Source organism: Sparus aurata, chromosome 6, assembly GCF_900880675.1.
Source record: "Sparus aurata chromosome 6, fSpaAur1.1, whole genome shotgun sequence".
In the NCBI taxonomy this organism is placed as follows: domain Eukaryota; kingdom Metazoa; phylum Chordata; class Actinopteri; order Spariformes; family Sparidae; genus Sparus; species Sparus aurata.
The window spans coordinates 27970184-27998113 of NC_044192.1; the positions used below are offsets into that span (position 1 = coordinate 27970184).

The window sequence follows — 27930 nt, forward strand, 5'->3', positions numbered from 1 at the left end:
TCTTTGAGGGTTGCTTTTCATAGCAGAGAAGAATAAAACATCTCAAATATCTACTTCAGTCTTTGTGCAGCAGCTATAAGAGAAATATGCAGCAGCAGAAAAAAAAATGCCTTTAGATCTCTGCGACACTCGGGAGAAAAACAGTCAAAAGACACAAGCCACTATTTCCTGGATTGCACAGCCAGCTCTGGCAGAGGAGATACTGGTTAGTTATCGAGGGCGAGGGACTTGGATGAAGCCACAGTGTCTATAATTACTGGTGCTACTGATCCCATGGACATGAGATACTACTAGTCTATCCACTGTGGAGACACCAGATTTTCCCTCCAACTGATTAGACAATATTAGTAAAGCAAACACCATGCTGATTGGATAGATGGAGGGTGGCAGACTTTGTATGAACCAAACTTATTGTTATGAGCTTTGGAGGCAAGTAGAAAAGCCCAATTTGGGATGAGGAGGGATGAAGTGTGATCAAAACGATCACCCAAGAACATTAGGGTTGCTTGCACGGAGGATATGAAGTACTTGGCCTACCTAACTGCACAGCCAGTATTGGTCAAATAGAAAGAGGAACCTTGCTTGGATTAGACTGAAATAATCAGCCTTAATGGCTAAAGACAATGGTTCACACTGACCTAAAGGGTTCTATGTTTTTAGAATAGAATAGAATAGTATATAATTACTTTATTGATCCCAGACTGGAAAACAATTTAAAACATTTTATTTTCACAAGGATGTTTAAAAGATGTTTAAAAGATGATGGCCTGTGGGAACTCAACAAACAGTGTAAAGTTAGAATATTATCAGAATAGCTCTTATAAAGGCCAGGACACAGAGAGCATGAGATAAAGGAACAACAGAGTGAGGTGCGAGATGGTCATGGACTCACAAGGCACGGCGTGACGATAAAGGTTGTCTCGGATGGTCTGCTGCAGTTCGTGGTCAGGTGATGACTTCTGGAAGCGCTGGCTCAGATAATGCTTCAGGTCCTTGTTCAGCTTGCTTCCTGCCATTGTGGACACAAAACAGGAAAACATGTGGGAACGGCATCAAAACAACTAAAAATAAGGCGAGCAGACATAAGCACTTTGCAAGAGTTACAGTGACACTGTTATAAATCACAGTGAAGTGTCAAACGACCACACAGTTTGGCTCCCACAGCAAGAAACACACAAGTGTATCCTGCAACAACAGCAGAGCTAGATGCTGTGTGGCATAGCCGTGAATTGTACACTTGCCATTGTCGCTCGGAGGGGTAGCTGGCTGCAGGCGCTCCCTCTCCAACCAGCCGGGGTTAGCCAAAACTAAGACTGCTAGCACTACGGCTAACACTGTGAATCAGCCCTCCCACCGCTACGCCATCTGGACCTCAGACACACATTAGGCTACTGAAGGGCAGCACGGCTGGAAAGTGTCCGTATGTGTGTGTGTGTGCGCTTGATTTCCGAATGTGTGACGGTGTGTGGCCTTTACAGCGAGTGTCCACATTACAGGCAGAGGGATGTGTGCAAACAAATCCCAAAAAATATAACAACATAACAAATAAACAGAATGCATGCAGATGCATGAACTCACACAAATGGAAAAGTGAATTGGCCTGATGAATATGACAACGTCTTGATCTAACCTCAATAACAGTGCTGCCTGAGGCAACAACACACACGTTATCACGTTCTTTATTAGTACATGTCCCGTTATTTATTATCCAAATGATTTATCTCCCATCTTTGCATGGCTGCTGAGACCATTTTTAGTTGTCTTGGGCAAACAACCAGTCATAAAAGGCCCTGGATCCTGTTTCCATGGAAACTGTGTGTATGTGTGTGCGTCTGTGTGTGTACGTGTGTGTTTAATAAGATGATTGAGATTGTTAGCATAGTACAGAGGAGCATTCTGCACCGGTTGGCAGAATGATTGTAGGTTCATACGATCAAAATACAAATCGTAGCACAACATGCACATCCCACGGACATGATACGACTGCTTTTTACTTTAATTTGAACCAAGATTTGTCTGTCATTCACATCGACGTAACTAACAAAAGTGGAGGGGGTGCAAAATGTAATTATGGTCACATTGCAGCTTATCAGATTGTCAAGTTGAGTCTGTTTTAGATGCTGTCAGGCTCACACTGCAATTAAAATGTCAATATACAACCCTGGTAGAAACCCGTCTTCACAAAACATTTACTGCTGTGCTTTCAACAGTATTGTCTTAATATGTCAATTCTCTATGACAAGTATTTATATGCGCTGATGTTTTCGTACACACAAAAGCAAAGCTCTCAAATAAAATGTGTTTTTTTTTTTTTTACAATCAGATTCTTCAGACTTGGAAATTGTGTGTTACACTGTATTTTATTGTAAGAAAGCAAATTTGGTTTTATTACACTTTCAATATATTGTATTTCTTATGACTCATGACAGCTTTAATGAATCCAGGCCCATGTCTACAAACATAATTCATTGAAGTAATGAGTGACATACTTGATTAACCATAATTGGTGTCACAGCTAATAGACAATGTGGCTGTTTGGTAAACAGTCTGGGAGGAAAGGTTGAGGCTTCACCCCACTGTCTAAGCTCCTCGTGGGAAGAAACTCTGCTCTTGGCCCTGTCCCACCCAGACATATCACTGTGTAGTAATCCTCACAACAGGTCACAACATTCAGGCCAAGACAGCCTAATACACACCCTGATGTGCCCGTGTACACACCAATTACTGGAGAGCAATGGGAACCCCAACAGGCAGTGGCACCATGTGACCATGAGATTTGTGTTGGTAATACAACCCTGATTCCAAAAAAGTTGGGATGCTGCGAATAAAAATGGAATGTGATTATTTGACTTGTCTCTATTGAAAACAGCACAAAGAGAATAAGTAACCTCATCATGGTGTTTGTAAATACATACTTATTCTGAATTTGATGCCAGCAACATAATTCAAAACAAGTTGGGACAGGAAAAACAAAAGACTGGGAAAGTTGTGGAATCCTTAAAAAACACCTGTTTGGAACATTCCCACCAGTAAACAGGTTCATTGCTAACAGGTGATAATATCATGACTGGGTATGAAAGGGCCATCCTCGAAAGGCTCAGTCATTCAGAAGCATGGACGGGGCGAGGTTCACCCCTCTGTGAAACACATTATTGTATAAAGGATATGACTACTGCTTTTTAAATGTCTTGTCGGTCACACAGACTTTTTGCATATGACTGCATTTTGATTTCATTTGTATGTTTTACACTGCGTCTCAACTTGTTTTGGAATCAGGGTTGTATGCAACATGACAAACCTCCTAAAGTCCAACCACGGGGGCCATAAAAGAGGAGATGAGAGCACAAACCCAGGGTTTACTTCAAACATCTGTTCATCTTGTTTCCCTGCAGGGTACCTATTAAGCTCACATCTTCTCTGGTCATGACGATGTCTCGTTGCTCACATTACTTTGGCAATGTTGAAGGGATACACACTTCATAAAACAGGGATACTTGCAACAGATTGGTTTTAAAAAGAAAAGTCAAAACTGGTAAAGCAGAGGTCAAAACACTGAGTCTTTTACACTCTAGTATGTGTCAAACCTCAAAAATGCTGGATGCTACAAATCCCACTCAGTATCGGTTTCTGTTAGACCCTCCTTACCTAAGTGCCCTCGCCTTTCAGATCCACACCGTCAGTTTGTTAGGTGTCTGTAAACTGAAAGTCTAGAGTTGAACCTTTTATAAAGATTTTTAAAAACCCTGTCTAAAATGCACCATTCATTTTGATATTTCTGTACTTTTGTTAATCAAACTTTTGATGGCCTTAAGGGCAAGTAGTATAATTAAAAAACCGGAATCATGGCCTACAATGGACAACTATTGGATCTAGTCTGACCCTTGAGCCAAACATAACCCTGTGAAATGTTTGTGAAAAAGCAAAGTAAGCTGAGTGATTATTGTAAGTCATGACAGAGATTAGTGAGGTGGAGAAGAAGAAGAAGAAGATGGGAAGAGGAAGAAAAAGAAGAATAGGAGGAGAAGGAGAGACATGGGGGGAGGAGGAGGAGGAGCTGATGTGCAAGCAACAGCACCTCAAGGAGCTGTTGCATAAGCTTTAATCCAGTTACGTAGAACCTGTCCTCCCCTCACTCTCTCTTTGTGTACGCTTATCTTGATGAAAAACAGTGTTTCAATGAAAATGAGCTGAAACTCTTCAGTGACAGTGTGAATGAGGAGGCCCTGAAGGACTGCTGCATTGATGAACGAGGGGAACGTTATCACTTTGTGTTGATACAGTAGATAGCACTATCCGTCCTACTGTTTTTAGGGCACTTCGCGGGCATGAATTGCTGACATGGAATATCAACTTCTGATCAGCACCTAGTGTGACATGGATCAGGTTGGGACCATCGCCTGACTTTTAAAGGGTTAGTGACTCAAACGTTGTGGGAGGTCTTTAGATCACCCATAACAGACAGTTTAAGTATTTAGCTGGAGTTCATGATGGACATTACCTTGAACAATGACCTCTAGGCCCTCGAAAGGAGTGGAAGATAACTGACCACTATCTTTTCATTGGTTGGTGCCGAGGTGTTTGCTGGGAGCAAAGTATGCAAGGGGTCTGGGAGTCAACTCAAACTCAATTTGACGCTACCCAACATAATATGTTGTTTCTGGTCTGAGGTCAAATACCTTTCCACCACATTTCCTTTCTCTTTTCTCTTTCCTGTCCATTACTTAAAATAACAGCTGACTACTTTAAAACCACCCTCCTTGAGTGCACTCACAACGTGTGGATTTCAGTCTTTTTGTTGGCTCCGAAGTGGGTCTAGGGCGGTCCGACTGTAGTGCAAATACAGTGACGGTATTATCTTAGAGACCGATATTCTGTGGATGCCTCACCAGCAATCTGTCACCCATCTTATGAGCGAGAAGGTCAAGAAGATCACATCTCACTTCAATTTAAGCCTTTAAGGCAGCTAGTCAGCTCAATCAAACCGGCGCCAAGTATGTTAACACCATAAGCCCATTAACTGCTACTGCGATGCCCTGTAAGGTTAAGGCACTGTGATGACAAAGCAATGCTGGCCCTGATGGTCAATAAATGGCAAATCACTTAACCTGATGGCTTGATCCTGAACTAACTTAGGTAGACCAAACAAAAATACTTAAACAAAGATTGTTTCTCATATCGCTGAGATAATTTGATTCCAATGCCTCAGCATGGTCACCTCAGTATTTACAATAATTTAAAATATCAAGAAGTAGGGCAGCAACTAACGATTAGGTTAACTGTCATTGAATCTAATGATTCTTTCTCAATAAATTGTTGAGTTGTTTGATTAAAAAGAAAATCTGAAAATGGCGAAAAAATCTCCATCAGTGTTACCAAAAGCCCCAGATGACATCCTCAAATGTATTGTTTTGTCCACAACCCAAAGATATTCAGTTTCCTGTGATAGAGAAGTATACAAAAAATATATTTATATTCTAGTAGCTGGAATCAGAGAATTTTGACTTTTCATTAAAAATGGCTCAAATGGGTTAATTCATTATCAAAATAATTGGCAATTAATTCAATAGTTGGCACCTTATCAATTCATCATGGTATCAAAATCGAAAAGTAAATTTTTGATGCAAAACTGATGTCCAACTCCTTGTGCCTGACCTGGTTTGTAGTGTATTGTTTAATTGATTAGTTTTCTGAATTCAATTTGACTCACAGGCAACAAAGAGCAGTCAGGCAACAGGACTGGGTTGGGAGAACAGTTGGCCCAGCAACCACCCACCAAAATCCTTTTGCAACAGATAATTAGAAAAGACATATCCTTCAAACACAGCCCCACCTGTTATAGATTTTCCATAAGGCCTCTAAAACAAGCACGATTTTGAGAAGGAGACACGCAATCCATGACAGAAGGGAAGTGGGAGAGCAGCGGTTTATGCAGGAAAGAGAGGCAAAGGGAGGCAGGGTCTGTCGCACAGAAAGAGAACATCAGAGTAAGCCAGACAAAACATCAAAAGAGTTTTAGACACAGCTGAAATGTGAAAAGCTCCACTACTTTCCAGGCATCTCCCATTGAGCCCACCCCTGCACCCCTCAGCTCTGATCAGCCAGCCAAGGCTTTGCTCAGACATGCAGCGCCAGACATGGCACCAGCCAGACCCTCCGCTGGCAGTTGACATCTGTATTCACAGCATGGAAAAACCAAACTTCACAGAAACTTGATCCTCCTGTACATAGTGGAAAAGGAAAGGTTTGACCGATTTCTGCTGATTTGGAAATGGCAGGAGTCATGGAGCTATACGGGCCCTTCACGCTCCAGATAAGCAGTGTCATTACATAGCGGAGGGCCATGGTAACTTGCTTGATATAAAAAACCTACCGCTACATTTATACTACATAGATTTCTTTGTATGACCCGACTGCTGTTCCTGAAATTAATCCAACTGGTGTGTACTGAAAAGTAGCTGAGGTTGTCGATTCAAGACCTGGGCTTAGGCCCAAATCCAAATGTACTGACACTTGATTAGTCTTACTGGAGGAAGCCCTGTAATGGAGATTGTATATGCTGTATGTGCAGATCTATAGGAACATTCACATGAGAAAGACATTCTGCATTTTCCTCAAATTACTGCTCAGAACTTACAGGCTCAAATAGTTTTTCCAATTGTGCACACAGGACAGAAATGTCAGTTCAATTTAGAGTACTATAACTACTACAAACACTGTGGATTGAGGGATGGCAATATTTGATCAGTGGGTTGGGATAAAACCTAATAACTTTGTTGATCCCCCGATCTCTTCTCCAATGCCACCATGAGGTTGATATTTTACTACTGTATGAATTGTCATCAAATTTTGTATCTAGATATTCATGGTGCCCAAAGAATACATCCTGGTGATTTCAAAGATCAGCCAAGTTTTCCTCTAGTGCCAACAACAGGTGAAGGTTTTCGCTTATCCAGTAAAATATCTACAGGATTCAATTGGTTATTGCCCGATCTCACTGATTTTCCATCTTGCATGAGCAGCCTCAAATGTGAACCACAAGCTTGACATTTGAGGTTTTGTTCAAATGATTCTAGAACATCTTGTCCAGACATTCCCCCTCAGGATGACCTGTGCAAACTTCCTTCATGGAAAATACTTGCAGTACAGTACAGTACATTGGCACTCTGACGATTTTAGTATGACGATACTCAACGTAGCCCTCAAATTCAGAATCAATTTTTTAGCTTCTGAGAGATGGTCACCCATATTGTTTAGCCATATTTGAGGCAGCCAAAACAAATCGCACTACATGGTCAGCCCAGAACACTATTTAGAAAGATCTTTATGCAGAGGCATCTGAGAAATGTCTTTATTTCAATCAGCACACTGGGCAATAGTAGAAACACTAACCCCCTCAACACAAAGCACCAGTCTAAGTGACAAAGCAGAAAACACAGTCATATGGCCATGGTGCCAGCCTGTTTTACACTTAGCCAAGTCAGATTTGGCAGCGCCACCATGTTTGGCTGGGCACTGAGTGTTGTATCGATGTAGAATACACAAACAGTCTGGCATACAAGGTAACAAATCATTTTTTTCCCCTGCGCTCTTCAATTGTCTTTTTAATGTCAAGGGACATGTTGCCAGGCAGAGGCTATGATTAGAAATAAAGCCGTCGTTCAGTGGGCTGTTTATTGTTAAATTTAGTTTCTGCAAAGTGGGACAGCGTAAAGAAGTGGGCTTTAAAGTCAAGTGGATCTGTGCCATTCAAACCTGACCTACTACGAGCTCAATTTAGCTGTGACACATACACATGCTGTCCAAAGTCATGTCTTAAGTAATAATGGAACAGCCTTTCCATGGCTCTAATTAATCAGTTAATCAGGGTTAATCACCATTTAACTGATTCAACCAGCAGCAGCCATCTACAGTTAACATTATCATCACCAGTGATCAGAGCTTAACCATATGTCTTGATGATTAGAAGGCATGCAGAGAATTCATAGAGAGCTCAGACTGACCCGAGACCAGATCAGGGATCTGATTCTCACTCCTGCTTGTTAAGTGCAGGTCAAGGTGATTACTGGCAACCGAACCACCGTGGTATGATCTATGAACACCAGAAAAGTTGACGCACGATGACTAAGCCACACTGCAGCCAGCTGAAAGTGATTCTAGAGAATGCAGGTGGCAACAATTCCTTTCATTTCAAGCCCCTTAAGTAAGGCACTTGACAAAACAGCACTATAATCAGCTGCTCTTTCAGTAAGTTCCAAACCAGACTGCAGACATGTAGAGAAGACCAATGTTTTATATTCACAGAGCAGGTCAGTGTGTATGTGTGAGTCTGTGTGAACATCCCTGTCTCTGAGCTCAACACTACCCCCTATGTTCCTCTGTTAGATGGGGCTTGCAAGACAGCAATGGCCGGGCTCTGTATCCATAGCAACAGCTGCCAGATGAGTGCAGACTGTGGTGAAGGAGGTGACGGTTGCAGCCAGGAATAGTCTGCCGCCCCCGCCTGGACTAACAGGATATTACAAAAACAAAGGAAAGACACACAAGTTTGTTTGGTACAAATGTGCTTCATAGTGCAAAGTACTGCACTGTATTTGGCATATTAACTGAAATGTTACATAAAGCTATAAGAATTACCACATGGCACTGCCTAGACAGGTTGAAATCCTGAAAAAAAGGTCAGGATATCAGCACTTCATGACTTTCAAAGCAAAACGAGATACCCAAAATAGACAAAATAAAGTATTCAGTGCCTGCATTTTTAGATTAATTTGGTAATAAACCTGTTTAGCTGTTCAGGGTTGTTTGTGTTAGTGGACATATGCTGACACAAGAAAAAAAAATTCCCGCCAAAAGTGAATGCAGTTAGCCTGGATCCAAAGAAAACGTTTATGCAGGAGCGGAAGGAAGCTAAAAGCCTCCTGAAGTCCAGATATTTGTAGTTTATATCAATAGAGTATATTGCAGTTGATCTATTGTATCATAATCTGTAAGATCGGTGTTTGACTCAATGGATTCTCTAGCATCCTCTGCTTTTGCATGTGTAGGAGGATTTCTAGTGGCCTCATATTCACCAATATTGTCTGCCATGCAGTAACGTACACAGTATATATTAGCGACTGCAATATACTTCTTTTAAAATCCCTTGTGGCGGGGACAAGCGGGTTTCCAATCAATGTTTGTATGAGGTGAAGATGCTCTAAATTGAGGAGGAAATGCACTCAGGCACTGAAATACTGAGTCTGGCTTTATAATGCCCTGAGCCAGAAAACTTCTATTTTCTCAGAGGAAATCTATTGTAAGCAGCCATGTTGCGTCCCCCAATGTAGCAAATAAAGGCCTATCATGAACCATACCCACTCCTGATCTTATCGTAAACAGGAATATAAAATGGAGTTTTCTGTGAGATTGTTACAGAAATTGCTTCAGCCATGCTTATACACCCACAGAGAGAAGAAACATGGGAAGAAACCTTGTGCAAGTCTTGTCAGTACAGCTGTGGAACAAAAAAGAAAAAAAAAAAAATGGTTCTTATCAATTGACATCTGCTCCTGGTTGAGTCGAGATAGAAAAACACCAGCTCCGAGGCGTGCTGGGGTTAAATCTGACGCGTTTTCAATCCTTTCTATAATATGGTGGAGTGTCCTGGAGCTGCTCGCCTGTTTACTATATTCCAGATTGCTTTCATTGATCGCTGTCCTCCACGCAGGGGAAAGAAATCCTCAGAGGATTCATTTCAGCACGGAGAGCGGCAAAAGGGCTGCAGTAGAGGCATCAATTTCCCCGCTGCAATCTTAACAGTGAATCGAGAGGAGCGTACACATGTGACTTTACATGGCTCTGACTCTATGCATGTGTCCAGTATGTCCAATAGATTTTTTTGACTTACGTGCATTTATCTTGGAGTGCGGTCCATTACTTACACAACACGATCGCCTGTCTAATTGACAAACACTAGCATCTGCTGTCCAAGGACTCCAACACTATAAACAATAGTACGGCGCCAGCATCATAATTTATGTGGGTGCTAACAGAAGACTTAGTTGTGCTTACAGTATAAGCCTCTACGACTGACGCTGCCTTCAAAGAGGCTTGTGAATGAGATGATCCATCTTCCACAGACACACAGGATGTTTTTGCATTTACTCTCAATAAGGATTACAGAGGATTTTAACCCTAATGTGTCCAAAGGTGTAGTGATTAACACTAATCACTCCAGGAGAGGCCTCCTTGATGCAAACTTTCTCTGAGGCCGAGATTTGCCCAGCTAATGATGCGATTATTGACGGACTGATGCATAAGCCAGTGGGACACGAGCATTTTGTAGGTAATGATCTCTCCATCATGGCCTCTCCTCATTGACAGGCGGCATTTCAAGACCAACGGGGAGCATTAGTCTCCAGTGACTGGCCAGCTGATTGGTTCACAGATTTAAAACAGGTCCCCCCGGCTTAAAGGACGGATCAGCACTTTTACACAGAAAAACATCAGTATGACAGAATAAAGACAGAGTGGGTGAGGGAGTGATCAACCGAACAGTGGAGGACGAAAATGTGACGGCAAAAAGCCTCAGTGTGTGTTCAGGTCAGACAGCTTGACACTGATAAGGGGATCCTGGGACACTGTAAACCTAAAACTTCACACACTTCGGCTGTCATTTAGCAAAGTGCTCCTCATGTTCAAACACAAGCAAAGAGGCATGTGTCAGCAGAAAGAAACGCCAGCCATCAGAGGAAAGTCTACCATAAATAAAAGCAGCAAGGCAGTGCTCCTGTATTTGATTAAATTATATTTGATTAAAGCATGAAATTCATTTAGAAAACAGAGGGATTCTTTACTTGATTTATTACTATAAGCCTTATATAATCTACTGCAAAAACCAGGAACAATAAGTTCATAAAGCAACAAAGAGGACAAGTTGCCTTCCTTGAAATATGATAATCCAGACCAATAAATTACATTCCCACTTATGCAACAGAAAATGCAATAATGTCAACATATTTAAGTTATCCTAAAGGGCCATTCCACCCCATTCCAAATCCTACATCTCTTATGGTGCAATTCAATGACGTCTTTCATTAGACACTCAGAAATGCCCACTACTAGCACTGATGACATTAACATTTAGTACATTATACAACTATTTCTATTTTGTTGCTGTTAATATTCCATGTAAGAAATACAGCTGGGGAACTTCACCTAGAACAACATGTACACATGATGTATCAATCTGAATGGTATATCCTCATTTTAAAACTGTTTTCCTGTTATTAAGAAGCGCATTTATACGAAAAGATAACAAACAACAACAAAGACACAAGCCTGTCTACAGACTGATGAGAATATATCACATTAAACTAGGCAATCCAAAGGAAAGCAGTAAAACAAAGCAATCCAAAGCAACGACATCACTCTGAAATAAAAGTCAAGGGAAGACCATCAGCAAACCAAAGCTACAAATAAATGACTAAGAGAAAAATTCCCAAGTTTATTAGGCCTTTACAGTGGTGAGATGTATTACCATAATATCTTCTGGCCTCTCCCCACCCCTATTCCATTTCACAGCAAGATAAATGAGCAACTGCTGGGGTGTAATCAGAGGCAGTGTGCTAAGTCACCCCAGGCCCACAGTGGGTGAACGCTGTACTGACAGACCAACCACTGGTCACAGCCGGGGAGGTAGGGAGGCAGCAGAGGACCAGGGAGGGAGGAATAACATAAACAACAGGAGGAAACGTGGACAAATTAAAGCCAGAGGAGATGTAAGAGCGAGGAGGTGTGCGAACAGACAGCAAAAAACAGACGGCCATAAAGAACTAATGAAAGATTAAGGAGGGAAGACAAATCCGAAGCAGAGATCCACGTGGGAGGTGTGTTGATATTCAAGACAGACCTGGAGCGAGGCGTGCTCCTCGTGTCTGTCTACAACTGAACGACCAGCTGTTGGGACTCCGTGTCTTCATCACACGTTTCCTGGCTTCTAATTGGCCACATGGGGAAGGAGTCGGTTGTCTTATGACTAAACCGGGCAGGCTCATTAAGTCTACCACCAGGGGGCAGATGTCACTCAGGATCATTAAGTGTGAGGGACAGCAGTAAGGTGTGTGTGTGTGTGTGTGTGGTGAAATATGTTGATGCCATGTGTGATACTTCTATTTATTTATGTCCTTTTCAAAATGATCAATGCAGGTTTTGAGCCAAACTGAGCACAGAGGTAAGGTACTTCGACTTAACTGAAACATTATTGCACATAACACTTTGAACTTTCCAGTGCTGGATTGCACCAGCTCACTTCATTTAGAGTGACAGAATGTAGGAAAAGCTGTAAATAAAATATAATAAAAAATGACTGGTATTTTTGCTTTTGCTCAACTTTTTGCCTTTTATAAATGACGATGTAGAAATTATTTTGAATATCGTTAGTAAATAATTTTCAGTTGATCTACTACTGTATGTGTCAACTGATCAGTATTTTTATTGTTATTATTGTTTTGAGAACGCTACACAAAAACATCTGTATCATACTTGAGACTAAATATAACATTTTTGCTCTTTCTTGAATTGAAATAACACACTATAGAGAGATTTTCATAAGAAATAGGAGTAAGTAGAATTGCATTACAAGTAGTAAGATACAGAATAACTGTAAAAACAAAAAATGTGCATTAAACTATAATATGTGACAACTATATAAATGTATTTGCATTTAGAAATAGAATTGATATTAGAAATAAAGATGTAAGATATGTGCCTTATACTTCACTATAAGTACAGTGTAGATCATATCGACTGATATAGCAGTATGTCTCAGCTCCAGGTTACTAAAATGTGGTAAACGCCAGTTACTTTTTGTGCATCTTTACCTCCGATTTCAGCCTTCCTGTCCACACAATTGATTACTTTATGTTCCAATATCTGCTGTTCTCTCACTTTTGGTCGGCAATCTGCTCCTCTTTTGCCTCTCTCATCCTTTTCCTTTGTCTCTTCCCTTCTTATGTAATTCTTTACTTAACCCCTCTTCTATCCTTAAAATCCCCTTTTCCTTCCCTTAGCCACACCCACTGAGCTGCAAACATCCACCTCTAGACATGTCCATCCAAGCATCCATCCATCCATCCATCCATCCATCCATGTGTCTGTCTGTCTGTCTCGCTCATGCCTGGAGAGAGCATGACTGACCCACTTTTCCTGCCCCTGTCACCCTGTCACACTGCTGACTCAAGACGCGCTCAAGATGTTGTGTGAACGCACAAATACATGTAGCGCCACTAATGCGGATGAATACATTTGGCAGCACATGCACGCAAAAGTGCACGTGCACACACACATGCACACACACACACATACACACAGCACATCTGCTCATGGATCTAAATTTAGAAACAGCATAGGAACACACACACACACACACACACACACACAGACACATACATGCAAGCATAAATAGAGAGGAAGAACACACTTGATATACACACACATGTATACAAAGACAGGACAAAATAAATGCAAAATGCAAAATGCAGACGCACATGTATCATTTCCAACTTTGTACATCATCGTCAGCACTCCTGTGGGTCATTCGCATGTGTACTCAGGCTGAACTTTACTCATTGGTCAAGAGCAAAAACAATTAAACATGAAGGACCAGGAAAAGAAACATAAATCAAAAACATCCAGACAAGTGCACACACACACAGACACAGACACACACATTCAAGGCTGTGTGTGTTTCAGGGGTTGTGGGCTAATAGGGCAGCAGTCACTGCTGGTTACATCTACAGTCGTTTCTGGGTCAGCATCAGGCAGAGCTCATCCAGCGCTCCATCCCTTAACAGCTGACTCCAGGCCAGGCACAGTGGCAAGCACACACACACACACACACACACACACACAACCCACAAGTACCGGGCAATATAGTTGTTCCGCTAACTTACAACCAGCAGGGGCAGGTAACTACTAATGGGGCACATATTGGGAAGTGTATCTCACTTTCATCCACAGCTCAATAGAATAAGTCGCATGCATCCGGGCACCCACAAGCCAAGCAAAGAAACCTTGCAACACGCACTAGAGGGAAACAGCTTGAGTGTATGCATGGAAGATCTTTGCAAATGCATATGTCCGTGTGAGGCTGTATGCGTGCATTATGCCATGTGCTGTGTGTGTGTCTGTGTGTGTGAACAGAAGCACATGCATGCTTAAATATGGACTATCAGCAGTGTCCTACCACCGTAGCATGATGAGCGAGATGAAGCCCAGTGAACCATGAGGAGAGCTGTGTGTGAGAGTTAAAGGGTGATAATTGTGTGTGTGTGTGTGTGTGTGTGACGTGGTTGCTCAGCTTGCTCTCGCACAGTCATCACAAGTGAATACACCCATACAACAGAATCACACACATACACACACACACACACACACACACACACACACACACACACACACACACACACACACACACACACACACACACAGATGCGTGCTCCACACTTTCCAGGGTGTTGCGACAGAGGCTCAGGTTGGAGCGGGACCAGGTCCGAGGACAAGGCTGCCAGTTCACAGCCTTAATCTGCCACAGAGGTTTTGGTGACGACACACTGACAGACAGACACACCTCCATCTTCTGCTTTCAAATAGTGTCACAGCTTGTACGCTTGCAGTGTTACTCAACAGATTCATAGTAAACAAGTACATAAGTCTTCTGTCTGATAATGACGGCCAATACAAGATCATGATATAATTCACATTCAAATGTTAACAATAAGTTAGCATTTTAATTTAAAGAAACAGCTCAACATTTTGGGAAAACTATATGGATTTACTGTATGGATTTCCTTTCAATTTTTCAAACCATTTTTGCTACTACTTTGCATAAAATCACAAAGAAACCTGGAACTAATGATCAACCAGGGACACGCCAATGATTTTTATGTTCTCATTAACTTGATTCCTTTCTTCTTTTTTTCTTTTTTAAGTAGAACCAATAAATGTGAAACCATGGCATTTTTACTTATCAGGTTGACTGGTTTAATATATTTTTGGGACAAATTTGCCTCGCTCAGCCTAGTTAAGAACAGAAAGGAGCACAGAGCAGTAGACCACTGAACCATGGGAGAATTCAGCCAAAGATGAGGATGAGGCTGAGAGTGAAGCAGGGCAGGCCTCCACTCCAGACAGACAGACAGAAGAACAGGCAGATATACAGACAGACAAGGGATCAGCTGGCTGGGAACCGGCAGCCAGTAATCACTGTCAGCAGCTCACAGTGTGCACGGTCATGTGCCTCAACATTGCTGCACAAATGCATCCGAACTCAAACACCAGGAAATCAGGCTCATGCACATGCATACAATTTCATGATGGGATCATGTGCACACTTTTAAATCTGATGAAAAGGATGGATGTACATTTTCACCTCTGTGCATGCGCACAGTTTTAGTCACAAATCTGCATTACGCATTTGTCCCTTGGCGTTTTGTGTGTATGGACAAACCCACACACAGACACCAACAGACAAAAAGTCAAGCTCCATCTTTCACAGTGACAATGAATACTCAACGGAACAAAGACATAAACACACAGTGAATAAATGCTGTCCACCTCGTGACAGCAGAACCCCTCCTCGCTGCAAACAGACTACTACATTTATATGGATGTGTGTGTGGCAGTTGCAAGTGTTAATGGAGGTCAAGTCTGAAGTCTGTCTCCATTTGTTTCTTCCTCTACCAACCTTTGCCACAGTTCCTGAGCAACATCACACAGCCATTTCACCTTACTGAGACGAGGCACGGTGAGCCTCACTGACCAGCTTAGACCCAAATAGTTCTATCTGCTGGACAATTTTTGCATGCCAACCAGTCCCCACTTCTGCTGTGTCGAGAGCAGATGTGAAAAATGTAAGATGCTTAACTACGAGGCTGCTTTTTTCGTCAGGCATTCATTTGTAATCAAGGAGACGTTCATTCTGTAATTTTGTTGAATGGGTAATTTGGTGAATGGTGACTGCTTGAAGACTTGAAGCTCAAGGTCTCAGCTGTTTAATGAGTACCCAGCCGGAGCGCAGATTTTCCTCTGTGACTTACAATTGCTGGAAGAACTCTGTTAATGGACGCTTCAAAGGCATTAGAGCTCAGTTGGAGGTAGATGGAGGCAGGTGGGCATGACAGGAGAGGAGGAGAAAGGCCAGAGGGAAAGATGTAGTGACAAAGCAAAGGAAGGCAAACACAGGCCTAATTTTAGATGCGAGAGTCTTGATGTGCAGCAAGAACTGTCTTTAAAGAGGCAATATGTGTGAATTAATCGGTTAATTATCAACGGAATGTGAAGAAATGTGAGGAGTTATGATTTTTTATTTTTTACATTATGTCAGCAGTCCAACGCTTGTATGCTCAAGGTGTAAAAACAGACACTCCCCCAGTGATCCATCTATCTGCACGGTTAATGGAGCTAACTAGCTAATGACAGCAACACTCATGGAAGTATTTAGAACACTGGTCGCAGCAGGTAGTGGTTAGTAAACCCCGTTTGCTGAACCGTTTGTTTGGAGTATGAATTAAACGTGACTGTAACTTTTGATCAAACTTTTTGAGACCCATGCACACCCCGTTGGGAGACATACAGAGTGAGATACAAGCCAGAGGGGGGTGGCATAAGGAGCAAGCAAACTGAGAGGGGCGGGTGAAAACAGAGGAAGGGAAAATGGAGGAAGGGAAGAAGGAAGGCATGGAGGCCTGGCAGGGTGCCAGGGCAGGGAGTGTGCCACAGATGTGCCCCCACCACCCAGGGGGGAATGTGCTGAGTGGACAGGAACGCCCTCCTCACACACACATACATACATTCACAGGCTCCATCAGCTCTCATTTTGCCACCGAATGGACAGGACCACCCAAGCAACTACACAGTTTATAGAGACTGTGGATGTCAATCGCAATGTCAAGTGTTTCTCAGGCTTTGCTTGGCTGGTAGTTGGTAGATGTGTAGTGTTTGGTTCAAATTTGCTCACTCGAGACTCTGACCATACTGGATCATGTGGGATCAATGGTATGGAAGAGTATTTAGGGATGGATTTTTCCCTCTTTTCCGAGTTACATAAGAAATGACCCTGTTTGCCATTGATTGATTGACTGGGCTGACATCTATTGGTCGTCTATTCATCTATTGGTTGTAGCAACCCTGTGGGTTCAATCCTCAGTACAGACAGCCACCAAAACTTGTATACACTTTATAAGCATGCCAATGTATGTGCCTACGATTAAAGTGCTGGAACAGATGTCAGTTGTATATCTTTATATCAGCTCTGCTAGCCACAGTGGGTTTAGATGACATGTGGACAAAAATGCATGCACTCAGAGCACTATAAATACGTCCACAAGTGGTTAAAATAGATGAAAATTGCGTAGCAAAACTCATCTTTTCCCTTTAAAAGACCTCCTCCTGTGAGCTTTATCATGCTGCCGTTCCACGTTAGCTTTATCTACAGTCCCTTGGAGAGCTGTGAAGGCTGGATTCACACCATGACTCTGGATTTTTAGGAGATCAGAGGGATGGAATGGAAAATGTACTAAACGTCAGTAACAGAGAGACAGCGAGAGTTTGGTTGCGGCGAGTGCTCGGGGCTCAAGGGATTGTGGGCCGTTAAATGGGTGAGGGGAAAAGAAGATGTCATTTTTTCATCAGCGGAGAAAAAAAACTCCATCTGGCTTTAATCTCAGTGTTTTTAATGCACGTGTGATACTGAAGACTCTCCACCTGTCCACCTCTCAGCAGTCCTCCACCCATCCTTGCAGTATCACTGCTACTACCATCACCAGGCTCCTGGTATGCTGGCCAATAGAGTCATCCACTGTTTAAATATTATTTCAAACCCCCACTGAACAGTCAGCAGTGCGGAAATATCTGCCTCATTCCTCATCTTCATGACTTCCGCTCCTCTTCTCTCTACTCTTTGTGGAATGATGGAAATTCTACATTTGTATTCCCGTCACAGCAGGTGGGTGACAGGAAGTGTGCTTCACTGTTAAACAACTATCTTAATGATGTGGGAGTCAGAGGTTGCTCATTCATCATGTTACACGCGTACCAAATGCACAGTGAGGGCAGTATTTTTCTTACCTGATGGAGAGAAGAGTTGTCATCATCATCAGGAAAACCAGGACCATGGAAGAGAGACAGACAGAAAGAGAAGAAAAGGAAACATTAGACATTTAAACAACGTCCAGAGTCTGTTGGTATGCTAACATTGATGGTGCTTTGAGCCAAATGCTAATGTCATCATGCTAACATGTTCGCTATGACAATCGCTCTTTGTAAACAGATACCCGGCAACACTACAGTTAAGCGGATCTGTAATAATGCCGGCTTTGCTTCTTTACACTGGACACATGAACTGTATTATGATGCAGCCCCAGTGTGTGATTCTAAGTAACATAGCATTCGAAAGCCAAAGAGGCATGACATGTAACAGAACGGTGCATGTAACTGCCGTCTCACCCCTTTAATACGGATGGCTATTCATACTGAGGGAAACATGAATGTCTGTATTAAATCATGTCAGTCCATTCAAATATTGTTGAGACAACTTATAAACCACAAATGCCAACCTCATGCTGGCTCTAGAGGAGAGGTCCGGGAATCACCAAAGTAATGTGGGCAACACTTAATGTCCTCCTTTGGGCAACATTAATGTCCATACAGAGTTTCATGGCTATCAATCCGACAGAGATATTTCAGTCTGGACCACCGTGGTGGACCAACCATCACAAAACAAACCACAGACCAACTGACTGACCAATGTTTTCATCAACAGAGCAGTGATGACAGCTAGCAATTTAGCTAAAAATAATATACAGTGTTTCTCAAGTCCTTCAATACAAATGCAAATTAAGAAATAAACAAATTGGACCCGAGACCGAGAAGAAACTCAGATCAGCTATGCAGTGTATTCAGGACCGACACACTGCACATTCTGCATCAATTCTGCACAAACACACAACCAAACTGACTGCTGTGCTGGCTCTGACACTTGGCAGCTAATAATCGCTCTCACAGACAGCACATCGACTCAGACTGCTTGCATCTCCATAAGCTCCAGTAAAATCCACAGAAAAAGGCCGTCTTCAGCAAAACGGCACAAGTAAACAAAGGTTAAGCAGAGAGCCATAAACTGAGATGACACACACGGGCACGACTGAAGCTCTCACTGTGTTCTGGTCCAGCACAATAGAGAGTATCAGCACAATCTCTGAAGCTGAATTTAAAGGGGAGCAGGTGATTAGGATCCCATTACAAATCCTCTCGGTGGAATAGAATCTAGCCGAGGTAACCCAAGACAAATACTTAATGGGTTCTGCTCTAAAACATTATCGTAACACGTCATCACCGCAGGTCGTGGTGAGCCAGAGGACCCACTGAAGAAAATGTGGGTCAAGTTGGAACCGACTTTGTTTTAATTTGGTGGTAAGGGCTTAGGGTGTTGATGTTAGTGCTCATGCTAAGTCCTGGGCACAGTCAAAAGCCTTAGCGTTAACTAAAGCAATGTGCGAGAGCCAGACCCAAAGCTAACAGTACACAGAGCTGAGGCTGCTGAGGCTTACAGCCGTGTTTATCTTGGAGGAGCGCGGGGCAAATGGAGAGGTGTAGCTCAGCAATCCTCTCAACTCATAAAAGCTAAAGAAAGACTCAAAGACACACCAGCACTAATAAAAACACAGCAACATGCATTTTGATATGGACATGTGCACCCAGAACTCAAATTAAAGGAAAAACCTGAATGAGGGAGGAATAAAACAAATGCAAATGTTTTAATACAAGACATGAGAGGTCACTGAAGGAGAATCAAGAGGGTTCTGGAGACCAGGAGATTTTTGATGTTTGTTTGTTGAAATTGTTGAAATTGTTTCCCATCTGTATGTTCATGTGCATGAAAATGTTAAGAAGATCACAGTAAGGTGCATCACGCATACAAATGCCAGTGGCCACACACTTCAGTAAACAAAATTAGAGGATTGTCTCACACCACTCTCCTCTCAAATTTCCATCCAAAAAGACAAACAAAGTCAGCGATAAGATATAATGAGCCTCACTGTGGTCTTGCATCAGAGGTGTTTATGTGACATGTGCAACCCTATTTGTGTGAGACTTTTTCAACCTACAGCATTCATTCTTAATTTATCGACAGTGATATGTTGTGGTTTCTTTCTTGTGACAAATGTAATTAGGGTAATTTGCTTTGGACAAAAGCGTCCGCTAAATGCTCTAAATGTAAATGTAAATGTAAATGTAGTCTCATGATAAAAAGTCATTTTATGCTGAAAAACAAACAAAAATGGGAGCAAACTGTTTAACAACCAGCAGACATTCAGAGTTGTGTCTTTGGCCACCTAATGAAGGCAAGTCCAACATTCACTCTCCTTTCACCTCTTTTTTGTTCTCCACCGACTCCTTTAGCTAATCGTTGTTTCACTACATTCACCAACTAGTTGCTAACTGTGTTTGCCTGCCATTTGGCTGGACAAAAACATTGATGAGTGCTGTGGGACTGAACACAAAGAGTGGATAGCACGAAGCACACAGCCCCTGAACCAAAGAACAGAGCTGCGGCAGCAATGGACTCATTAAGTGGCTAACCTAGTTACGCAAAGCACACACCTAAAGCAGTGAGGAGTAACAGGGTGGGCCTTTTCTGAGTGAGGTACGTTTGTGAAGGCTATTTTGCTCAAGTTTATAGAATTGTGCCATTTACCAGAGTTTGTTTTGTCTTTATTAGAGTAAAAAAGATAAGAAAGTTTGTGGAAGAAACCTAGCCGCTAACACATCGCCCTGCTGGCCTGTGAGAGCCATGGGACAGTCTGTGTCTGTCTAGTCAGGCAGTGCAAGTTGTTTTGAAGGACTGGCTCTGAAGGGAGGAGGGTGGGAATTTGTTGGTTGGATACTTTCAAAATGTAGCTTCCTTTGTGGCTTGTAGTTTGCTTGTAGCTAGCTTGTAGTTTGCTTCTGCTTGTGCTAACCAAGCCCCAGAGCTGAGGGGACGTGCAAACATGTAGGATAATTTTCTTTGGATTTGTCACTATGAGCAACTCCTAATCTCACACATAATCATCTGACCCATTGTTGACAACTATTGGCAAGCATAGCTTTGAATATTTACAGTATCCAGGACATAATGGCATGTATAATTATCCGTGGTGATGATGCAGACTGGAGAGTCTGTCCCACTGTTGACTACTTTATTTTAACATCCCTCTTAACAAAAACCCCCCTCAGCACTCCACTCTGAGTGTTGTTTCAGGTGGAGTGACACAATTCCACAGACGCAGAACAAACAATGAAGAAACTCTTTAGAAAAGTTTTGTTTCAACCAGAGGAAATGGACATGGACTGGTTTTATACTGACAGGCACCAAGACAAATAAAGTTATCTGCAGCGGTTGTTACAAAGACCTTTTGTTGTCTACAAGAGTATGTACTTTTTTGTTGTTGTCCTTATTTTTAACTGAATGTTCTGTCTGTCAGCGTAGATCTACCGAATAACCAGACAGCCGACACCTCTCAGGCAGCACATCCACCAAGACAGAGTAAACAAAAAAGACCAAACAGAGGAGGAGAAAGACGCATCCGACAAGGGAAGGTAAGAGCCTTGTTGATGAGAGGAGGTAATGAGTGTTTGTGAGTGAATGCTCGTTGATGCAATTAATATTCCTTGAAACTGGGGTGTGCTTGCCATTTCTGCCTGCTCAGACATTAGGCATCATTAATCATTGTTTAGGAGGGGAAGGCAAACTGCTACAGGAGAACTAAATCTTCCAGCAACTGTGGACAGGTGAGCCCAAATAATGATGCTGACTTGTAATGAGAGAGACAAAATGAGCCAGAAGAGATGGAGCAGCGAGAAAGTGGAGTAGACGTTGGGGGGGGCAATGAAAACCCAATCTAAAGGATTCATTGATTAGACGGAGGGAGCGATGAGGGAAAGATGAGAGACAGGCAGAAACTCAGAGAGGTCAGTAGTAAGATTTCTTGCCACACGCTTTCATACACTGAGCTGATCCGCCAGCAGTTTGGAGTCTCATCAAAGTGCTGCATGACAGTCAATTCAAGAGAAGGGTTTCCCATAGACGACAACAACAGTTCCAACAAAATTACATCAATGCTCGACACAGTGAACCCCAGTACAGCAAAGGCCTGTTCTGTGTTAGTACAGAAGTCCAACCTTAGTCAAACTTTTGGCTGAAGGAGAGGCTTTATGTCCTCAGCTCATGTTAACTTCCAACTACACAGTCAGGTCGGGGTCAGTATACAGCACAGCCTTCCACTCTGAGGATGCTACGACTACCATACCACAGGAAAAACACCGCCCTTTTCTCCCTCAAACACACACAAACACTGAGCTTCTGCCTCAGTTTGTCGGTTTCAGCAAAAAATGCGGTAATGAGAACTTGTGGGGCTCTAGCTGTGTTTAAAGTGTGTGTGTGTGTGTGTGTGTGTGTGTGTGTGTGTGTGTGTGTGTGTGTGTGTGTGTGCGTGTGTGTGTGTGGTACGAGGCTCTGTTGTTAGCACCAGTGTCAGCTCCAGCTGCTATCTGACAGGACAGGGCAGAGTGAGTGTGCTCAGCTTTATGCAACTCTGTCATCACATGGTTTCACCCTCCATCACTCTCTCCCTCGCTGTATTCACACTCTTATGTAGCAATGCACTGGAGAGCGTCAGGAGCTGCTGTTTGTTAGCCCAAAGGTAGCCCAGTTACAGCTTAAAGAAACTCTACGTAACTTTCAGGGGACAGACAGTTGGGGCTGGGTACACGCTGGACAGTTGCCAGTTCATCAGACTCTTCATTCTCTGATCATCAAATAACAACGCTTTGGATTAATGGCTCGAGACGAAAACCAACTCAAAGTGTCACGCATGTGTAAAGACTTGTGAATGAGACTCAGCAATCTTTCAACCAGAATCGCATTAAAAGTCATGTAGTGTTGCTTTAACTGTTTTGGAAAGTAGAGATTTACTCATCACTTGATTAAAAAGGGGTTCTAATGTAGATTAGCTGTTCATCTCGATAAACGAATATCCACAAATGAATGTAGGATCTGCAGGTAATGGACCAAATGTTGTTATTTGACACGCAGTATTGAATAATCATGTTTGAGCTGCCATTGGTTGCATGCATGTAACAGCTATAACGAGAAGAAAAAAGGCTAACACATTGGCTTTTTCAGTTGTTAAAAAAATGTGGTTTCTGATTACTACTCTGTCAACAATGACTGGCACAGGGGAGAGTAATAATTGGCCTAGACATCTGCCATCCGGATAACCACTGGCTAAATCAGAAGCACCCAAAAACATTGGCTGTTGTCCACAGAAGCTGAATCGTCATCAGACAGTAGTCAAGTGACTAGCTGTTACTACACCAACTGACAGGTGTAACAGCTGATAGAGGTAATGCTAATATGTTACACATAAGTAAACAGGGTGATGGGTTATGGTCCACACAATTGATGTGACACAAATGAAATTGATTAAAAAGACTAAGAATGACACTGAACAGAACTAAAGACCATTTTGTAATAGGATCACACCGGCTGTGACACCCATCGCTATGTTCAGTATGTGACCCATGACAACTCAGAAGTGATTACATTATTACATGAGACCTCACGCATCTTTGAAACAGGCCTTTATTCTGATCTAAAATTTCATGACTGCATTTGACACAGTTATGATGCTATCGCTGCAAAAAATGAAAACTTAAAATTGCTTCAGTGACAGCTCACACTACGAAAGGTGTCTCCAGGACCACATTTTGCCATGATGACACACACAGACTCAGAAGGCGAAAACATTAGCAGCTGCAACTGTCACTACAATACATAAAACACATAGTTCTACATGCATATACTGTATATATGCAACTATTCAAATAAATCGCTGGTTTGAATCTACAAGGCAAACACTTAAGAAGGATTATACACGCAGTCATAGCAAAGTCAAGAGGACTGCCACAAAATATTTAAATTATTGTCCAAGTCCACTATTAAAAATGTAGGTTCTTTTAATTGTTTGGCTATATCACTGTCACACAAAACAGCTAACAATTGCTCATGCAGCCATGTGTCACATCAATAAATGAACAGCAAAAACACAGTTAAATGCTTAAATGGCAAAGAACGGCTACCACAAAAACATGTAAGGAACCGACTGTACTTCCAACATTGTTTACACGACCCCAACACAAAAAATAGTTTGGATAAGGAAAAGACACAAAGAAAAAGACCCAGAGGACATTGGGCGAGGAACAAGGGGAGGAAAGAGGAGAAGGAATGCAGGGAGGATATGAGTCAAACAGGAGGGGAGGAAAGAGAGAATGTCAGGAAAAGGGGAGGGGGTGAGAGGAGAGGAGAGGAGAGGAGTCGCCTGGTTCTTCCCCCTCTACCAGCCGCTATTTACTCCTTGCTCCTCCCTCCTGCTGCCTTTAATGGACAGATCAGAGATAAGAGGACCAGAGTGGAGAGTGTCTACAGAGAGAAAAAGGGAGATCCATCTGTTCACAAATGAGATCTTTGCCGTGCACTCTGGAGGAGAGAGGAAGGGAAGGACAGAAATACCCAGAGAGAGACGAGGGAGGAAAACACAGAGATAACTAGTATGGCCTGTCTGGACTCTCTCCATTACTGCTATCACATCGATCTGCTCTATCAGATTCAGATGCTGGCCCGAGAACAACATCTTCCAAAGTTTATACTGAAAAAGAAAAAAAAAGAGAAAAATAAAACTTTAATTTGAGGTCAAATGTGAAGATGGGACGAAAACTTTTGCGAGACGCTGTTTTCCTTTTGTGTTGAAATCTTTCAACCAAGCATGATTAAGAAGGAGAGAATTAGTTGTCCATTTATATGCAAATGAGCTTCAATCACTGACAGCTCATTGAAAGGGGTGAATGCAGCGAGGTGTGGCTAACCCCTAAATCCACTAAAGAACTGTTCTTGTTTTTGAGGAGATGGCTGTGTGAGTGATGGGAGGTGAAGCAGGGAGCACAGCGAGGCAGCCTGCTTTCTGGCATCAGGAGAGATCGTCGCCAGCTCCGATCGTAAGCCCTCCCATTAAGAACAAAGATAAGAGTGTAAGAACAGTGTATGGCTACGAGAATGCAGGGGCATGAAGGCAGATCCATGCAGGTATTGATCATGTATCGACATGATTTCAGGTCTCACAAGTGCTATTTTGTGAAAAGCTTTCGACATGAGGTAATTGTTTGCCCAGCGATAGCGTGGTCTATTTGCAGATGTATTAATAATAAGTGACAATAGTATAATGCACCCTATGCTCCATTTGATTATGGATTTAAAGGCAGCTGTGGAGGATTACAAACAGCAAATATCTCTCATGGTTATAAATATTCTGACTGAATAGTTCCGTAAAATTTGCTTGCGTCGCTGCAATGATATAGAAATCTACACCTTGAAAGAACTTTGTATTTCCATTCTGTTGCATCTTTAGCAAGATCTAAAAATAAATAAATAAATAAAAACTTGGCTTTGCTAAAAGGAAAACCTGGTTTGAATGAAAATGGGAATCTTTTTCTGGTCAACAATAGAGACTGGACCTCCAGGCGAGCACTTTAATCAATCACGCTGCTCATCTATTCCCTGTAGGACCCGATCTTTTGCATAAACTAGCATACAAACTTTCATTGCTGATTCACTGATTTGTTTTCAAACGTAAAACTTTATCTTTTTTCTCATTAGAATCAATAATATCAGCTAGACAGTAAAAACTTCTGTCTTTGTTTTGATCTGACTTGAATCTTCCATCAGGTCAAACCGCTTGAGAAATGGAAAAACCACACAACCATATTTATACACCATGACACAAGCTCTATGATGGCAGGTGTAGTTTATCATCCAAACTATCCGGAGTAATAAACATCCAACACATCCCAGAACAATTTGATAATCAGTAAATAGGGAAAAAAAACACAAGGAGCCTTATACCAGAACATCAAACATACATCTTAGACAGTATACAAATAAATAAATGTCATATCTAATTCATCATGATTCAAAACGACTAGGTTAAAATCCGATATCCTCCTCCCAACCAGCTCATATGACATATGCTGACAAAACAACAAACTCTGTTGATCAAACATCTCCTGTGTACAGATGCAGAAAGTACAGGATGTGCAAAATGGGATTAATCAAAAGCAGGCTGACCCCGTTAAAGAACGTGGTTACTTACTAACTGTGAAACACAAACTAAATACCTTCCTGCTTTCTTTACAATGGTCACATACTAAGTTTCCAGCAGTACCACGTGGACAAAAAAGCTGTGAGCCAACAGCCAGTTAAAGCAGAGTCTCAGAAGACACACAGTAAAAATACAGTACTTTTTAGATTAAGAGATAGCACTGTTCCTACAACCCAATATATCCCAAATATTCATGATAACACAAATCTACAACATCAGCACTTTGCAAACCTAGCTCATAAAACTCTGTATAGAAACTTTCGTAATGCTGAGGCAGACACCCACATTAAAGAACAGAGGACCATGGAGTATGCCATAACATCACAGCAGGCAATCTCCCAGTACAACGATCCAGAGCTGAAGTCAATAGCAGCACTTTACGGTGGAAGACCGCAGGGAAAACCCTGGGCGGGGGGGGGGGACTAGCGCCTGATGACATGTAGGAAAAGCAAACACTGAGAAGGAGTGGGTAAACGTAATGATTTGGGGTTAACTCCCCCGGGAGGTTGAAGAGGTATGGGATTGTGTGTGTGTGTGTGTGTGTGTGTGTGTGTGTGTGTGTGTGTGTCCGTCTGCAGTGCTCAATTTGTGCATGCGTGCATGATGAAGTGTGCATTCCAGATGACTGAGGAGAGCAGCACTCAGAGGCAAGTTGACGCACAATGACAGAGACGAAGTGAGCGCCATGCACCGTTAGACCACATTACAACAATTAGTCAACTGCAACTCCCCCCCCCCCCCACACACACACACACCTCATAATACCCCATCACTGTTCTCACTCCCCCTGCAGCCGAGGTTGTATCCAAGGCTGCTGAACTAGAAACAGCTTTCCAAACAACTGACTGAATGAACGTCCAACTTCTCCCCTCGCCAACAACCTCCAGCTAACCATGGTCAGACGGTCAGTCCGAGCCATAGACGTTGCCTCCTACTTTTTAGCAACATGGCTTCATCTGTCCTGTAACAAATATGCTTAAAAATTCCATACTGATTCGATTGAATGTGATGGGAAAGTATCCTTTTACACAATGGTTCCAGGCCTGCAGGTCAGCAGATGATTACCAGGATAATGAATAATAAAAATAACAAATCTGACCAAAACAATACAATTATTTTCTGGATTTCTTTTTAAAATGACACAACCTGGGAACCTATAGACACTCAGAATGTGACGATGAAGACATGGCTTCATAAAGAGTCATACACAAAAAAGGGTTTGGTCCAACACACAAAAATAAATAAGCAATATGGGGATTAGGAAAATCCCTTCTTCAGCCACTTGAGAGGTATTTCTATTATTAGTTAAAGAGCCCAAGGAATATGAGGGAGTGTCTCCTGGCACATCATGTGAGGAATAATTTAAACTAAAACATCACAAGGAGGGATTTTTGTTTGATTTCGTCCCACTGACACACACTGGAAGAACAGGGACTTTCTCAAAGAACTCATTCATTTATGGGCAGGCTGAAAAAATCCATTCTATTACAATTCTCTCAGTCTCCACACAGAAAAGTCACTTTTATAAGAGTCAGTTTTAAATTCCTTAAAGGAGACGTATTATGTTCATTTTCAGGTTCGTAATTTTATTGTGGGTTACTACGAGAATAGGTTTAAATGCTTTTTTGCTCAAAAAAACACCAGTTTTCTTAAACAGCAGCACTGTATTCCCCCTCTGTCTGCTTTAGCTCCCGTCTCT

General features: G+C 42.2%; 1 protein-coding gene across 10 annotated transcripts in view; it reads right to left on the reverse strand.

The window, feature by feature from the left end:
• magi1b (membrane associated guanylate kinase, WW and PDZ domain containing 1b) overlaps positions 1 to 27930 on the reverse strand; it is a 140694-nt gene that overhangs the window by 76272 nt on the left and 36492 nt on the right. For all 10 annotated transcript variants that reach the window (XM_030419434.1, XM_030419437.1, XM_030419436.1 and 7 more), the window contains exon 2: positions 893 to 1009. In XM_030419434.1, the coding sequence (XP_030275294.1) occupies positions 893 to 1009 (117 nt within the window). The remainder of the gene's footprint in view (positions 1 to 892; positions 1010 to 27930) is intronic.